Here is a 17,445-nt window from a genome sequence, read left to right on the forward strand (position 1 = left end):
GTAAACACAAAGCCACCGTATACAGTCACAGGTATCATAATCCATAAATTAGCCGCATCGTTGTTTAAGCCGCGAGGTTCAAAGCGTGGGAAAAAAGTAGCGGCTTATAGTCCGGAAAATACGGTACCAATCATATTAATAGCTTCCATAATTTTAGCCTAAACTTTATATAAACTTTGTCAACAGAGGCAATAAGAGACGTGGCCCCTACGCTCTCTTCTTCTGCAGCAGCCCCTTGAAGGTGGAGATGAGCTCCAGGTAGGAGGTGGGGGTGACGTAGTTGTGGCGCTGCAGCTCAGACAGGAAGCGTGTCGACAGGTTGTGGGTGGACAAGTGGAAGCTCTTGCACATGTTGATGCAACCCATGCGCGCGTCATCCCTCATCTCCACGTCCTCTAAGAAGCAGGAGGCCACAGCCTGCAGTGCGTCCTCTGGCCAGCTCTAAGGCGGGAGATGAGAAGAGAGAGAGAGGGAGGGAGAGAGAGAGAGAGACGCCTTTACATAATCAGCTTCAAAGCTCAGCATCAAACACACACACACACACACACACACACACACACACACACACACATACAGATACACACACACACACACACACAGTGTGAGGCCAACATGTCTCCTGCTGACACAGGTTTGAAATCTGTAATCAGTTTAACAGAGCGCTTGCTGTCATAGAAACAACAAGACATAATTGGGACGACAGTCAATAGATAAACCTGATTTGAAAAGCCACGGCCCCGTGAAGTTACAGCAAAAACAGAGGCGCTCATTGTGTGTAATTAGCAAGGGAACACCGCAGGCCTCCACCGCAACACAAATGATAAGTTTCATTTGGAGAGTTCCATCTTTCATTTAGCAGATGACGCCCTTTTGACAGCAAATTGATAGCCACCTCAATTTAGTTATTTTGATAATGGCATATGTTGGTGCTCTTCAGTTAATCTTAGGTCTGCCAGATGAGCAAAAGGGCTTGATAGTAGACAATGTCTGTGTAGTGTGTGTGAGTGTGTGTGTATGTGTGTGTGAGTGTGAGTGTGAGTGTGAGGGGTTCATAATAGACACTGGCTGTGTGTGTGTTTGAGCGTGTGGAGGGGTTGATAATCAACAATCAGTGAGTGTGAGTGTGAGTGTGAGTGTGAGTGTGCGTGTGTGTGTGCGTGTGCGTGTGCGTATGAGAATAGGGAGGGGTTCATAATAGACACTGGCTGTGTGTTTGTGTGTGTTTGAGCGTGTGGAGGGGTTGATCATCAACAATCAGTGAGTGTGAGTGTGCGTGTGAGTGTGCGTGTGAGTGTGAGTGTGCGTGTGTGTACTTGTGGAGTCTAACCTGGAACCAGTCGATGGTGCAACAGTTGATGAGCGCGGGAAAGCGTCGCAGGCGGCTGCGGAAGGCGTCGCCGATGGGGCTCATGGCCAGCACCACGTGCAGCTGGGTGCGGCAGCGCTCCAGGAACATGTTGAAGAGTGCCAGCGGGCTGCCGTCCGTCTGCTTGTCGCGCTCGCGCTGCCGGTCCAGCACACGCATGCGCTCGCAGATCTCCTGCTTCTCGTCCACGGCAAACAGGTTGGGCACCTCACCCGTGTTCAGCAGGTTGCTGACGTCCTCTAGGAAGGACTCCATCTTGATCTGTGTGTCGGTGAAGAGGAAGACGCCCTGCGTCTCGCTGGATGTGGACTTGCGCATGATCACCTTCAGGTCGTCGCGCCACTCGACCATGCCGTAGCTCTTGGCCAACTCGATCTGGAAGAGCTCCGTCTCAGCCATGTGGGCGGCCAGGCGGGTGAGCGACTGCCGCCCGCTGCCCCCCATGCCCACCAGCAGCGCGTGGCCCGACGGCTGCTTGATGACGCGCGAGATGCGGCACACATGCTCGATGGCGAAGCGGAACAGCACCAGGTTCATGGGCGCCTTGCTGATGTTGTTGTACTCTTCCAGGTGGCCCTCGACCACCTGGCGTAGGCGGTCCAGGTCGGCCACCTCGCGGTAGTTGCGGTCCTCGCCCTTGGGGTCGTGGAAGTCACAGAACATGAGGCTGCGCAGATCGTCCTCCGTCACGCAGTTGTCGTCGTCCTGGTCCAGGTGCTTAAAGAGGCGGTGGAAGTCCTCCTTCAGGTGGCTATCACACACCTTCTGAAGGTAGCCCACCAGCCACGACTGATCTGACTTGTGCACCAGCCTGTCATAGTACACCCTTTGCACCTGATGCCAGGAACAGAGAGGGTAAGAGAGATACAAACATTTCTCCATTAGTAATACTGAACAAAATGTATACTTTTTTTTTAATACTTATACAAACTTTCACAACAGTTTAATTTCTGTTTTCATTGATATACAAGCTTGTTTCGTGTGGCATACCCAACAAGAGATGTTTTCTCTAAAACAAAAGCTAAATACTGTATCATCCTTTCTTTAATTCTGCTTGGAGAAATGGGTCACTTAGAGGCACACTTGGCAGGCTAGTCCATATAGGGATTACCTCATGCACCCAGAGGCGCTTAACAGCTTTGGGATCGTCCATCGTCTCTGGCCTGGACAGACAGACTCCCTGGATGACGCGAGAGAAGTCACGGAGGTTGAACAGATAGTGGGACTTGGCGGGGGTGGGCAGAAGGTTCTTAGTTGCCTCCTGGTACACAGACATGGTGGCATTTATAATCTCGACGGTCAGACTGGCGAATGGCTTTGGGAACGCAAACCTGGGAATGAATTCAGCCGGGATTATCTACAGCGAAAGCAGTGCAGCAGTGCAGACTGTTGATTGCAAGTGATATTTGAACTATTTATCATCTATTTTAGCTAATTAAATAAACAAAAACATATTAGCTCATAATGAATCTTGGGTGAAGTAGATCATTGACTTACCGAATGCTCAGGTGCCAACCAAGGATGCGGGAAAAGATGGTGTACATGGTTTTCTCATCAAATTCATTAATTGTCAATGTGTTGAAGTGGCGAAGGAATCTGCCTGTCACTGGGTTCCTTCCACCACCTGAGAAGAGTAAAATATGACTGCTGGTAGTGGGCTGAAGAAGAATCAACAGAAAACCTAGGCTAATCGATAATCTTGTTTATTTGTTATGATTAATTAAATTATAATTTGGTGAGGAAAAGTTCATGTTTCCAAAAAAAAACAAAAAACAATGTGACTTCACACTCATCAAGAAAATGTAGGTTAGTGGTGACATAAATATTCAGATCCTTTACTTAAGTAAAAGTTCCAAAACAGCAATGTAAAAATACTCCAATGTAAGAACTACTTTATTTACCGTTTTATATACAGGGACACCAGATTAATCTAAGGGGTTGTGAGATGATTAATGGGAGAGGAAAGATGAAAAAACAAAGTCCTCATACACAGATCTGTTTTCAGTTTTTGCACTTTTTCCTCTAATCTTTGTTTTTTGGTGAGATATTAGGTCATTTTTATGTGAGAAATTTAGAGGGAAAATCACTATTTGGTGGAACAACAACATATGAAATCTGACCTCGACTAGACACTGCTTTTTGTAAGACATCAGAAGCCAAGAAGTTTGGGAACTATTAGTTTAATCTTTAACCATGTGATTTATTTTAAAAGCTTTTAATATTATCCATTGTGTAAAATCTTCTTAAAAGTAAATAAAGCTGTCTAAAACGTAGTGGAGAGGAAGTAACTTTCCACCCCATCATCTATCCACCCCTAATCAGGGGAAGAGGGTCGCTGGTTAGAGTGCAGACTCACCAGGTGGCCCCATGGCGCACATGATCTGGATGTCCACCAGGTTGATGGTGGAGCATTCTTTCGTGTCGTACCAGTTCCAGTGGTCCAGCCACTGCCTCAGGAGCTCCACGGGGGGCTGGGCTCCGTACGTCTCACGCGCCGGCATGTTCACGTCGTCCACAAACACCACCTGCCCCAAACGAAACAGCAGCGACAAAACATCCATCAAGCACAACGTCACCACCTTGTCGTTATTCTTTTCTCCTTCAGATCGGATGGGTGGTACACAGTATATCATAGTATGTCTTGAAAGGAATTGGTTTATGCACATTTGGTGTGATCCATCTGTGAAGCATCTGCCTACCCCACACCTGCATATGTCACACACACACACACACACACACAGAGCGCGAAGAACATCTGTTTACCGTTTTCTTGCCCATCGGTGGGCCGTACAGGCCCTTGCGGCGCTTGTCCAGCTTGGACATGACGATGTTCTGGGTCTGGGCGGCGGTGGTCTGCGCTGAGAAATTGAGCTGAAGAGGGTTGTACACGTCTTTCTGCAGTCGATTCAACAGGAAGTCCTAAACGCAGAGAGAGAGGAGACCAATTTGTATAACAGATTACTGGAATGACTTATAGGGTTAGGGTTAGCGTTTGCTAATCATGCACATGTGAAGAACTTGGTAGTAAAGTGACAGGCTTTTAGTACCTAGAGGCATATCTCTGGGGAAAAAAAGAAACTTTTTCCTATGGATTTTCTATTCACACTATTCTATAACCACTTTCACCTTGAAAAGTACATAGAACACAAAAGTCCCCAGTGGGTACATGGCATTCAAATCCATGCATTCAAGAAATCCAAAAAAGCCATACATGCCATTCAACCTATGATTGAAAGCTACTTCACTCTCAAAGAAACTATTGTGTGAAAAAAAATGTTATGTCTCAAAAGACCAGCTAGTTACTTCTCTAACACTTCTCAAAGTGTGGGCAACTACTTGTCAAAGAAATGCTGAGCCGTTTTTCTGAAGTATTGTGTTTGTACTGTAGGCACATCTCTCCTTAAACACTGGTGCATTAAAAGAGAACACCTACACATAAATGTACTTTGCCACAAATGGTGGCTGCCTTGAGTCTTAAGCATGTAACAGTTAATGTGTTTTGAAAGCAGTGAACATGGTGGTGTGTTTGTGGGGTGGGGGTGGGACGTGGGGTGGTGGTGGTAGGCACGGTGATGCCATATGAGCGTAACGAGGCGGGTAATGGATGAGGCCGTTAGCGTGATGGATCTGGGCCGCGGTTGTGTCTGCTGCCGCGCCAGCCCCCCTTCCCGTCATAAAAAAAGGAGAGCAGCTTGTGCTCTTCCCTTCTCCACGGAGCGGGTCGGCAGGGTTTGGCACAGTGTGCGGCAGTTGGTCTGGGGCCTCTGGCTCATTTATCAAAGCTAGCCTACCCACCAACCCCCCAACCACCACCAACCGGCAACACCAGCTCCCACACCCCAGCCCTCCGTCGCCCCCTGCTATGCCAGACACATAGACTCTCGACTCGGCACGGCACGCCTGTCGGATGCCCCACAGCTCTTGAGCCTGGCCCGTCTCCTTGGCCATTCAAACTGTTGCTGGCGGAGGACTGCATGAACGGCGCCTGGATGCTATGCAGTGTGGGCAGCTGAAGAGGCAGTCTACTCTACCTGCTGCTGGCAGGAGTGAGAGCCATGCGGTCAGGCTCTGAAACATGGCAGGCTGCTACGGGTGCACTACATGGCCATCCAAAAGATCATTTTGAGATAGAAAGAAAAAAATAGATGACAGGGCTGGGGGTTGTTGTTTTTTTGGGACCTGTGCAAAGTGCAGAAGGCTCAAGAAACAAAATAGAAATTGACTGGTTGACACACTGAAATAAACAAAACATACGGTCTGACAAAGTCATGGTCTAGGCGGACTGACCAAGAAACAGACCTGACGGGGGCTGGCATGATGACAGTGACCGACAGACTGACTGACTGACTGACTGACTGACTGACTGACTGACTGAGAATGTGTTAACGGTGATGCAGCAGCCTGAGAACAGACTGTGGGCACTGCCACTCACTATGATGTAGACGCTCTTGCCGGTGCCGGTGGGCCCGATGATGATGGTGGGCTTCTGGTGGGTGACGAGCATTTCCATCAGCGCTGTGTAGCGCACCGTGTTCTCCGTGGGCACGATGATCTCGTTGAACTGCATGTCCTTGGGGATGGGACGAGCCGACTGCAGCTCATTGGTCCACAGCTCCCACCTGCCTGGACCCTGGTTCAGAGAACGTGGAGTTGTTCAGAGACTTCAACACAAAGCTAACAGTGTAATAAAAAGGTATCGCCCTGCCTTAAATTACAACACTGAACACATAATTCGCATCTCTTCCAAATGTGTTCTTCCAAATTACAATGGAAAAATTGAGATTCTGATAATTGCAAGTACATTTCATTAAACATTAAAAGCTGCAAGAGGAAGTGTCTTACTAACAGATTTTAGACCTTTTATATTGTGGGCATTGGCTGAGTAAAGTTAACTTTAAATAATGCACGAGTGAACACAGTTCCATAAGAGGTACCCAGTTGTATTTCAGACAGGAAAATCCATTTAAAAAAATCCATTTGATGGCTCAATAGGCTGAAAAGGAGCCTGTGAGAGTGACTAAAAGCACTTAGACAGACAGAAATGCTCATGACGCCATTGGCTTCAGCTAGTCTTAGCAACAGGTTGTGCTGGCACGGAGAAACAGTGAATTTGAGAGCTTAAAATGAACGCACAGCGAAACATCAATGCAACTCAGTTACTCACTCTCGTCATTCAACTCATTTTCAAAATGGCACACTCTCAGCCATTAACGCGAGACATATAAGTTCATTAGTACTATAAAGCACAGTGAGAGAAACCACACAGAGAGAATGGGCTTGTGTGCATCACTGAAGAGTGGCGGACTGAGTTCAAACAGGCAAGCTGTGCAGCTTCCACCGGGCAAGTTAATAATTGCGCTCGGAGAATGAGGACAGGCGAACGCAGTGACGTTACCTCCTTGACGAATCGGTACTGGTAGAGCGTGCCCTCCTCGGGCAGCGGTACAGTCAGCTGCTTGGCGGGGGGCTCCACGACCTCCAGGAGGCCATGGCGTGTGCGCGTCTCCTCGCTCAGCCCGCCCGTCAGCAGCTCGCGTGCCAACTCGTCAAACTTTAGCCGTCCGACCTCCTCGCAGCTGGCGCCCACTGACCAGACCCACGAGAAGATGAACATCCCCTGCCCAGCAGAGAAGGAAAAAAGGGTCAAACACTCACCCCACACACGCACAACAGGACAAGACATTTTCTGAGGAGATCAATTATCTGGATGTACAGTACACACACATATATAATATGCACACACTGAATAATGAGGATCAATAAATAGCCAGAATAATGAAGATCAACTCTGTGTGTGTGGGTGTGTGTAGGTGAGAGGGCTAATAAAATAGCAATAATTAAGACATGTTTGGATTTATAAATTCATCCAATATAGAGTTTTAATAACTACTATAAAATTGGGTCTTTTCTTCATTATAGTTTCACCTCGTGGCCCCATGCTGAGCTGCGCCCACCCAGGTTGAAAGTTCTGTTAAAATAAGCTACGCGGAGAGTTGACATTTTGTTGAACTTTCTGGGAAGCCTTGGTTGAAACAAACAACACCTCCTTCACATAACTTTAAACACATTATTATCATTACAAAACCTCAAGTTTACTTTCATCGATGTAAGGCCGGCAAACAAACACTGCCCAGAGTGAACGCTAATTAGGCCAATAATCTAATCCATTATTCAACAACCCTCGTCATTAATCACAGGAATTGGAGCACACCTTCAATCCGACCCAATAATAGCAGTGGGGAAGAAAAAAAAGCCATCGATCTGGCACGAAATTATGTCTGCTGTTGTAGTGTAGATAGAGCACGCTCTGCGCTATTGATTGGAGATGGTGAGAATCAGAGGACTAGCCTCAGGTGACCTCGCCAGACAAAGACACGAGGGCAAATAATAGCAATTTCTAAGGCATAGATTTGACCTGCGGGAATCAATGGAAGTACAGAAAGGGGTCGGGAGCTGGCTCATCTCCTACAATGAGACAGACCTCTCTCAGTGGATTAGTGGATGTGGAGATTGATATTACGTGGGGGGGGGGGGGCTGTAATAACAGCTCAAATAGATGCAGTCTGCACAGCGCTTTCAAATGACCTCCTTTCACACCTCCATGATGAACCCTTGATGACAGAGAACCTTCCACTCTGAGACAGAATCCATAGCAGAAGCCATAAATAGAAAGAGCGGTCCGTTTGTGTGTGAAGACGTAGTGTGACGTAGTTGCACCTCCACATTAACAAAATGCACACACAGTCTTTTTGCACATGCACTGACACTAATAAGAAACTGTGCGCCTGAAAAAAATAAATGGCATCGTCCTAATGGCATTCACCTAAAAAGTGCGCCAGGAATATGTTACTATGATATGTGTAGAGTGCACTATTATTACAGATGGGCTCTGACCTCCAGCCAGGAGCATATGTCTTTCTCGTTCATGCTCTTCATCTTGGCCTCATCCCTGAACTCATCCATCAGGCAGTCCATCAGATTCATCAGGGAGTTCGCCAGGTTGGTGTCGGACGTCGGGGACAACTCCTGTCAAATTACACAACAGAGAAGACAGAGGGTATGTAATATTGCATACGGTCAGGACAAAATGAATCTGGACAGGATGATCAGTGACTGGAGTGGAGCTGTATATTACCCCACAAAATAATCTTGAAAGATTCAGATTTTCACAGAGCACATGAATTAAGGGAAAAAGCCATTGCTATTTTAGCATTACCTTACAAGCTTCAGAAATTGTCCTTTAGAAATTCCTAATGTGAAATGTAAGAAATGCTTGATAAACCAATCAGAGTCAAATATTCCACAAAGCCTTTCAATAACCACATCCAATATGTGTACTGCACAATATATGTTGTGTCTCTTATTTAGCTATAAAGAAATATAAACTATAGCTATATAGAACCATAAAGCAATAAAACAGTGATACTGGTTACGTGTAATAGGACCAAGGATGTGAAAAGGATGAAAAGAGTATGGATGGCTGTGTAGCCTTGTCTCTATCCATCTGCCTTGCCTTGAGGTGGCACTTGATGAAGTGTGTTACCTTGGTTGCCTTGCGGATGAGCTGTAGGCTGGCGGGCAGCACCCTGTCGAAGAGGACGGTGAGCAGGTCTTTGTGCAAAGGCTTCACTGTGGAGGGCAGCGTGTTCAGCCAGGACAACATTACAGGCCTCCAGCCCAGCATGTGGGGCTCCATGTAGATCATACCGCAGCGGGACACCTGCCGTTTACACACACACACACACACACATTAAGTTATATTCACATGCTGATACATTTTGAAGAACAAAGCTAAAATCACATCAATTGTTCCACACAAACACAAAAACCGATGATTGTGAAAGAACCCCCATACAGCACGTATTGCACAAACTACATGGACAAATAAATACATTTGGATCTCAGCAAGTCTTCCAAAAAAGGCACACAGACCACAGACAATATCCAAAAAAGCTGAGCTAACATACCTGCATGCAAATACCAGGACTTCAATGTTATGGGCCTGACTTGGAAGGCAGCACAACATTAATCTCCTGTATGTTGGCCTCATTTATAACCACACACGTGTTGGAAATAGGAAGCCGCAGGAGCCTTAATATGAAGACAAATAGTGGACGTGTGTGTTAATAACGACTGAAATAGCAAGTGGTGGCCTTTCTACTGGAGCCTGAGTCTGAGGAGGCCCAGCGGTGGTGGGAATGTGTGCCACTGCACAGGTGTGGGGGGCAGAGGGTCAGTCTGAGCCAGCAGGCTGCTTACGGATGGAGGTCCCATTCCAGACGACAGACAGAGAGAAGATGAAAGAGAGAGAGAGAGAGAGAGAGAGAGAGAGAGAGAGAGAAGGCAGTGTAGGGAGAAAGGGAAAGAGTGAGAAAGAGAGAGAGCGAGAGAAAGAGAGCGAGAGAGAGAGAAGCAGAGGGCAACAGCGTTACTCACCAGAAATGGAATTCAGAAGACATGCTACAGATAGAGAGAGAAAGAGAAACAGAGGGAAAGGGAATAGAGGAAAATAGGAAACGAGCGTTAGGGGAGGACTGAGAGAAGACAAGGGGCTGCTGGGTTCCACTCTGAGGCCTGCTTGCCAATTCTACGTGCAATCTCACACACCCAGCTCATCCATAACACATACTAGCCATCCCAAAAACAGCACACTTTCACTAGCTCGGCATCCAGTAAGTTTGGACACAAACGGAGACACCGGGGGAATCGCACTGTGTGATCACAGAACAGGTGGTTGTGAATTTGGCATGAGCAACCAGAGGTGTGCGAAGTGCACAAAGTCTTGCATCATTAGCGTGTGTGTGTGTGTGTGTGTGTGTGTGTGTGTGTGTGTGTGTGTGTGTGTGTGTGTGTGTGCCTAAAGGAGTGAGAGGAGTGGGCGAGCCTGTGCACATCATCACAGAAGCCAGGAGGCTGCTGCACTGGTACCTCTTTTGGGGGAGAAGAATCAGTGGGCTCCCTCTGAAAGCAATTTTGACAGGTTTTTCCCCAGGATGCTCCTACACAACCTGTAACTGCAACGCAATTTTCTTCACAGGATAACCTATTTCTTTTTTTTCTCTCTCTCTTTCTCTCTCTCTCTCTCTCTCTCTCTCTTTCCCCCTCACATCAAAAGATAAAGCAAATGTACCTATTAGGCCTGATGCATGCCCACGTAAAAGGAAAACATTTCCACAATGAATGCAAATCATTTCTATATGGGGTGTACATAAAGGGCTTATTTGAAGAGGAAGAAACGGGTTGTTTTCTCGCACAAAACTCTGGAGGCATTGGAAGCATCTGACAGCCCAATAATCAGACAAACCATGCACTGACAAGGGAGACAGCGGAACATAGCATCTGGCGCGGCTTCAAAGAAACCTGGGAAGAAAAAAAAAATCTCTCTCCCTTACACGGCTGCTCCTAGGGTTTGCATGCATCCTCACAAACATCGACAAACACACAAAGAAATAGACATTTCATCTCCTCCACAAGAATCCCTCGTTCGACCCATGGGTGGCGTTCAGGACGCCAGGGGAAGCGGCCTTGGCTGTCTCACCGTGGCGGGGGAGGCCACCTCCAGGTCCGCGGGCTCAAAGATGAGGCTCATCTGCGGGGACATCTGAATGATTTCGCCGCTCATCAGGCACAGCTTCTTGTTGTCGTCCAGAACCGTGTTCATGTTCTCGATCCACACGGCGTCCACTGGTCCGTCAAAGATCAGCCACTTCCTGTCAGGGCTCTGTGAACACGGGAGAGACATACATCACTTGAGTGTTTACACTTCTACTTTCAATAAATACCCAGAAATCATCAATGAGTAAATCAACTAAATCGTACAAAATCGTACACAAGTACAAATTGTATACTTCTGGACTTTCATTAATTACAAAAGTTCTTGTAATTTAGTCGACCTCTGTGTAGAGTGGTGTAAATCACATATTGCATATACACTATGTACTATAGATATACTTTACATTACGTTGGATGTGCAGCTTTTTTTATGCCTTCAGATTTTGCCAAAAGTGAATTTGTCCTTTCTGGTAATGACTTGAAAGTCTTTTATGATGATATTCCAAGGTGTTGCAATAGTACTCATGCCAAGGCTCTAATGTTGTTTGACTCATATCGTCATGTCACTTCAGTAGTTTTGTTGATGCAGAATCAAAACAGAAGGGTGGTCATGAAAACATACTGAGTCGGTCTGAAACACCTGGATGTTTTCACTCAGTTCTAATTATAGCGTTTAGAGACTGTGGTTGCGTGCCAGGCCTTGTTCTCGACGAGTGTGAAGAGAGCCGTTTCATGGGTCGGCTCCCCGCGAGGCCTTGACAACGACGCCGCAGACAACAAGGCCCCCTCTCCTGACGCTCCCCGGGGGGGGGGGGGGGGAGAGAGGGAGAGACGGAGAGGGGGAAAGGGAGAAAAGAAAAAAACATCTCGGTGACAGATCTCTGAGAACGCAGCCGAGTTTCGAGCCTTCAGAAGATGACACTCAGCGCCTGTCGCCATGGAGACGGAGCTGCTGCAAGCCCGACGGGGCGGCGGGGCGGGAGGCGTTAGGATGCTGGTCCCCTGAGTGGCGCGCTAGAGGTAAGGCTGGTGCTGACTGCACTACACTTGATGAATTTGTGAAGGAACGGAAATTTTTAGACTTCTGTTAAGTTTGCGCATGTGAATCACAGTAGGGGTCCCTGACAGAAAAGACTATTTCTTCCTAATGCGGATGAGCAGAGTGCTCTATTAAACTAAGGGAATGGGACACAAATACAGAGAGAGGGGCAGACAAAGGAAGGGAAATAGAAGACAGACAGAGAGAGGAAGCAGAGAGGTATGCTGTGGGTACCATAAAAGGATGGTGAAAGAAAGAAAAAAAACATGAAATGCGAGGGAGAAGGAGATATAGTTTCTTTTTGTATTTCTTGAAAAAACGAGCAGTGAAAGTTTCCCCGCTGTTGCTCAGCACAGGTTCAGAGAGAATAAAAAGCATGTCTCACCTGAGAAGTTGCGAAAGCTCTGTAGCTGACTGCCAGAATCCCATCTGACCACTCATGTGAGATGGGGTCAAACTGACCATACAGCTGACCCATGGTAATGGACTTTGGGTTGATGACGGTGATCTGCACTCTGTTTTCATCCATTAGGCCCTGCATGGAACAGCACACACACACACATACACACACACACACACACACACAGTTATTGAAACATACAAACTGGATCTATTTTGGACATGATACACAACAAAAGCCACTGCAGGTAAGTTAGGTATGTTACACTGGTGGAGCTCATCATGTAACATGGACTTAACACTGAATGTCGTGAAAATTAAATACATTCATTTTTTGGCACTGTTGATCCAGTTGTATTGAACCACTGCAGAGCTTGATAGCAACAGCATCAGCTGTAAACCTTGACATATTTTAATATGAATTGCAATTGGACCAGTAACACTAAATGTCGTGACAATGAAATAAATGTAGTTGTGGCACTGTTGATCCAGTTATATTGAACCACTGCAGAGCTTGATAGCAACAGCATCAGCTGTAAACCTTGACATATTTTAATATGAATTGCAAGACAACTAGTGTAGAATTTGAAAATGATGTAATCTAACAGAAAGAATGAGAGAGAGAGAGAGAGAGAGAGAGAGAGAGAGAGAGATAGACTAAAAGAGAACTGCACTATGCGTTTCTGTGACAGTCAGACAGTTTTTTATTTGCTCGGTTTCAGCCGCCTCGGAGACCGCAGAGACTACAGGGGTAACGATAGGAGAGCAACAACAAATAAAACAACACAACTTCACTTCCCCCTCCGAGCCTCCCGCCGTTAGAACTGTCAGTTTGAATTCTGGGCAGGAGTGGTGGGCCCCGCAGTGCTGGGGCCTGCCTCCACGCACCGCTGCCTCCAGAGGCACTCGGGAGGATGAGAGTGATGAATGGCACGCTCACGCGCCTGTCTCCTTCCCTCCCGCTCTTTTCCCTGGCCTTGGGGATACCCGTGTTCCTTTGATCCCCGAGGCCCCTTCGGTGAGTTCTCGAGAACGTCTGCGCTCAAGTCGCTGCTCGACTTCAAGGAGGGGTGGGTGGGTGACACCTCTTGGCGGAGGCACCTCTGGCTGGCTCTCTGTGCCACCGCCACTCAAACGCTTTGTGCTAAAGACTCCTCCAACGCCTGAGCCGTGTGATCTGGCCCACACCATCTGGCTGTGCCATTCAAAAGAGGGACTTTTCAAATGTAGGAACGTCTAAAATGATTTCGAGAGTCATCCTGTCGGCAGACACTGAGACGCAATGACATGCATTTGGGTCACTTACAGAGCCCTACTGTGTAGCTTTTGTGCTTAGGACTGAAAGCTGAGAGCACGCCACAGACTCCATCCGCTCGTCTGAGTCAGGTCTGTATTTTCTGAAGTTGACTGATGCCTTTTCTCTTGAGGATGTGATGAATTAGTTTTTGTTTTTTTTCCCCCCCAGGCAGGCTATAAAGGCTGCATCTTCTCTTAAAAATTGCATTGAGCTGACTGACAAAAGGCACCTTACAACAGATCAAGTGAGTTTGCTGACAAGGACAAACCTCTGTAAATCAATGTAAACCCCCTCGAGGCACCCCGAGAGAGGGCGTCTGACTAGTGATCTTAGGACAGACGGCTCGTGTGACGGGCGGCTCACCTTCTCACAGATGTCGTGCAGCGCGGCGGCCAGCACCCGGTAGGCACACGTCTTGCCCCCGAAGGGCTCACCCACTACCATGAAGCCGTGGCGCACGATCATCATCTCGAAGATCTGCAGGATCTTCTCGGTGAAGAAGTCGGTCATCTGCAGGTTCATCTTCTCACAGTTCTCCTGGATGGCCACCAGCAGGTCTCGGTAGTCAGGCTTGGGCAACGTCACCCCAGGGAACAGGTCAGAGGTGATACCCTACACAAGATTCAAAACCCGTCACAGAAGGAGGGAGACAGAGAGCAAGGTTAACAAGGGTGCAAGTGTTATGTATTTACTGACAGCTGCAGGTAAAGGTACAGTATGCAGTTTTTACCGTGCCTTTTGACCTATAACAATGATTTGACATGCATAATACATAGATTATGCAAATGTGTGATATGAGTTTTTAATATGGAAAAGGTAGAAAATATACAAAACAGACACCCTTAAAACACTAAGATGTATAGACTGCATGTGAATACAGGGGAACGTGGTTTTCGAACACTATGTCTTATCACATGCATCAATTTCAGCACAGCTTTAGGTTCAAAAATGTTTTTTTTAATTGAACTAAACCTTCAAGAGACAATACAATAGCATACAATATGGGCACCAACTACTATAGATCTATTGATGGAAGGTGAGGTCTTGCAAACACTCGTCTAGTCAGTTAAAATATAGCATCTATCATAATCATATGTGTTCTATCTATGACACAAGACACACAGAGTTGTTGCTCTCAAGACCACCTCCCCACACTTGTACAGCCCATACAAATCTCCAGTGGATTCTCTCATACCGCAAACAGAGGCAGGTCGTGAGCCAGGAACTTGGGCAGATTTACATCAATAATGGACCTCAGCAGCAGGATGTCTTCGTCTTCCTCGGGATACTTCAGCTGTGGCACACAAAACACAAAGGAGGAAGCCGGCACTTAATGAGAGACTCGCCGAAGAGATGAGTTTAGGCCTTCTGAGGAAAACTGTGCTGTCAATCAACTTTCTTTTTTTTCCGTTTCTTTCTGCTGACACAAACCCCATCGATGGAGTGTATGGCCTTCCCTGTACGTGCTGGGACAGGCGTACGCCTCCTTCGCCAAAAAGTAATTTGGAGAAGGGCGAGGAGGTAATGTCCAGAGGGACAAGGCACAGAAATGGCTGTTAGGAGTGACACCGTGCTCCCATGGCTTGGAGCGTCGGTGTGGAAGGAAGGTGCTGAGGAAATCAGAACAGGCTAGTCAGATAGCTAATATCAATCTTTCCGGTTGTCTATTCAGTCTAGTCTTTCAATCCTTTTGTGTACAATTCTTTCAGCATTCCATCTCAGAAAGTAATGCGTTGGAGAAAAGGCAGGGGACACTGAATAATCCTTTTGCGCTTCAGCACATCAGCGGTGAAGGGGTATTCAAAAACAGAATGAAAAAATAAACAACTCTGTTGGCTGTGCAGCATATACATCTGCGAGGTTATAACACACACGTCCCCTCAACAACAAAAAATAGTAAACTAGTTGAGACATGTTCAGGCTTGGCAACCCAAGGGCACAGTTTAGAATATTTCTTGGCTTCTTGTCACTCCCTTTCCAAGGGATGTATATTTATTTCATGGCAAGTTAGAGACTGTGTCTATTTAACATATCACAACCAAATAAACAACCAAACAAACAAATACATGACAAAAAAAAAGAAGAAGAAAGCAATAAAACAAAACAAAACCCATGAGACATGAGACATGAGATGGGTGCACCTTGAGGTTGCCAGCGGCGGTCAGCACAGACTTGACGGCCCTCATGCCGTAGTCATAGTGGTGCTGGGAGGAGAGCTGCTCGGAGCACAGGCGATACGTGGCCACGATTTTCACCGAGAGGGGGCGGGCTCTGACAAAGCCACAGGAGTACAGCACAATCTCTGCAATGAGAGCATAATCCGGCACCATCATGGCCACCGTACGGAACAGAGCCTGTGGGGGAAAACAGAGAAAAGGACAAAAAAAGACACAGTGGAGAAGTTGAAATGGCTGCTTTATGCCATTGGTCTATGGAAAGATGTCTAATTCTAATCCTACATTTGAAAGCATTTCCCCAGTAACATTCATTAACACAGCATATATAATAAATAAACTGATACAATAACATATATGCATCCTCAGCCACAACACAACATATAAACATTGCCCCATAAAAATTGTTTCAATAAGGTAAAAACAAAATCAGACTTTTTACAACAGTATTGAAAACGGTGATATGATGGTGAGATAACAGCACTGTGTGTGTGGAGAGGTCTCTGAGGTCAGGACCTTCAGGTTGTCGGGCAGCTCGGAGCGTCCGGCGTAGCCCGGGTTCATGGTGATGAAGACGGCACACGTGGGGTTGAGCCGCAGCACCGAGCCCTCAAACAGCAGCATCTCAGCCCCGGAAGTAATACCTGCAGGTCAAAAGAGAGACCCAGTCCCCCAGCTTATAACACCAAGGACTATAACCACAAATAAACCTTCCTATCCGTCAAATAAACCTTCCTATCCATTAAAAGTGTCAATCAAAGTGTACAGCATCCTTTAGTGCTTTAGTAAATTGGTTCAAATAGAGGGCTGAGATTCCTCTCCCCTCTCCTTTCTATTCCTTATCTGCAGTGGACCTTTTCAGGCGGCACATAAAACAGAAAGCCCATTCTTACATTCAGAACTTTAGAAACAGGAGCAGCATATGGGGGGGAAATCAATACGTCTCACACATTTGCGGCATTGCTTACCTAGTTCAACCATGCTCTTCAATAGAGATGTAAGACACTCTGAACTTTTTTTTTTTTGTCCTCCCTCTAAATCAAGAACTGTAGGCCAAATGCCCTTTACCCTTTGAAAAGCGTATCCATCTTTCGCTCCAGCACACAACTTTGTTTGTATGCTTGTTTGTTTACAGACATATCTATTTCAGATAAAGGCTTGGTGGGGGGGTTGGTGGTGCTGAGAACCCTCACCTCTCTGAATGGTCAGGATCTGCTGGGCCACCACAGAGAGCACCTCCAGGTCGATGCGGTTGAACTCATCAAAGCAGGCCCAGGCACCACAGGAGAGCAGGCCCTGCCAGACGGACCAAGCAAGGGCAAAATGGGTCACGTGCCCTTTGTAGAGGGCCAAGTCTCACTAAAACACACAACCTTCAACAAGGAGCCTACAGCACAACATATCAAAACCAGCGGTGAGGAAACAGGTCACAACTGAAAGATTAGTTAACTGCCTTTTAATTTGAAGCCTGTGCTTGAGGGGAAGGGGGAGTGTGTGTAATCGTATTTGTTCATGGTGATAAATTCATAAATACATTCTGAAGTTAATATTGTTATCTGGTGTATGAGCAAAAAGGATGAGCTGTCAAGTGCAATTTACGTTTCTAATGACTAGGCAC

General features: G+C 46.7%; 1 protein-coding gene across 1 annotated transcript in view; it reads right to left on the bottom strand.

The window, feature by feature from the left end:
* The window catches only part of dnah7 (dynein, axonemal, heavy chain 7), a 60,388-nt gene that overhangs the window by 26,000 nt on the left and 16,943 nt on the right, over positions 1–17,445 (bottom strand). The window contains exons 25-41 of the mRNA XM_031584443.2: positions 17,021–17,123; positions 16,344–16,471; positions 15,795–16,007; positions 14,849–14,947; positions 14,017–14,265; positions 12,343–12,492; positions 10,905–11,087; positions 8,910–9,086; positions 8,261–8,392; positions 6,762–6,983; positions 5,799–5,996; positions 4,130–4,285; positions 3,723–3,891; positions 2,864–2,990; positions 2,478–2,697; positions 1,328–2,200; positions 212–441 (exon numbers count right to left, since the gene is read on the bottom strand). Of these exons, the coding sequence (XP_031440303.1) occupies positions 212–441; positions 1,328–2,200; positions 2,478–2,697; positions 2,864–2,990; positions 3,723–3,891; positions 4,130–4,285; positions 5,799–5,996; positions 6,762–6,983; positions 8,261–8,392; positions 8,910–9,086; positions 10,905–11,087; positions 12,343–12,492; positions 14,017–14,265; positions 14,849–14,947; positions 15,795–16,007; positions 16,344–16,471; positions 17,021–17,123 (3,629 nt within the window). The remainder of the gene's footprint in view (positions 1–211; positions 442–1,327; positions 2,201–2,477; positions 2,698–2,863; positions 2,991–3,722; positions 3,892–4,129; positions 4,286–5,798; positions 5,997–6,761; positions 6,984–8,260; positions 8,393–8,909; positions 9,087–10,904; positions 11,088–12,342; positions 12,493–14,016; positions 14,266–14,848; positions 14,948–15,794; positions 16,008–16,343; positions 16,472–17,020; positions 17,124–17,445) is intronic.

Source organism: Clupea harengus, chromosome 2, assembly GCF_900700415.2.
Source record: "Clupea harengus chromosome 2, Ch_v2.0.2, whole genome shotgun sequence".
NCBI lineage: Eukaryota > Metazoa > Chordata > Actinopteri > Clupeiformes > Clupeidae > Clupea > Clupea harengus.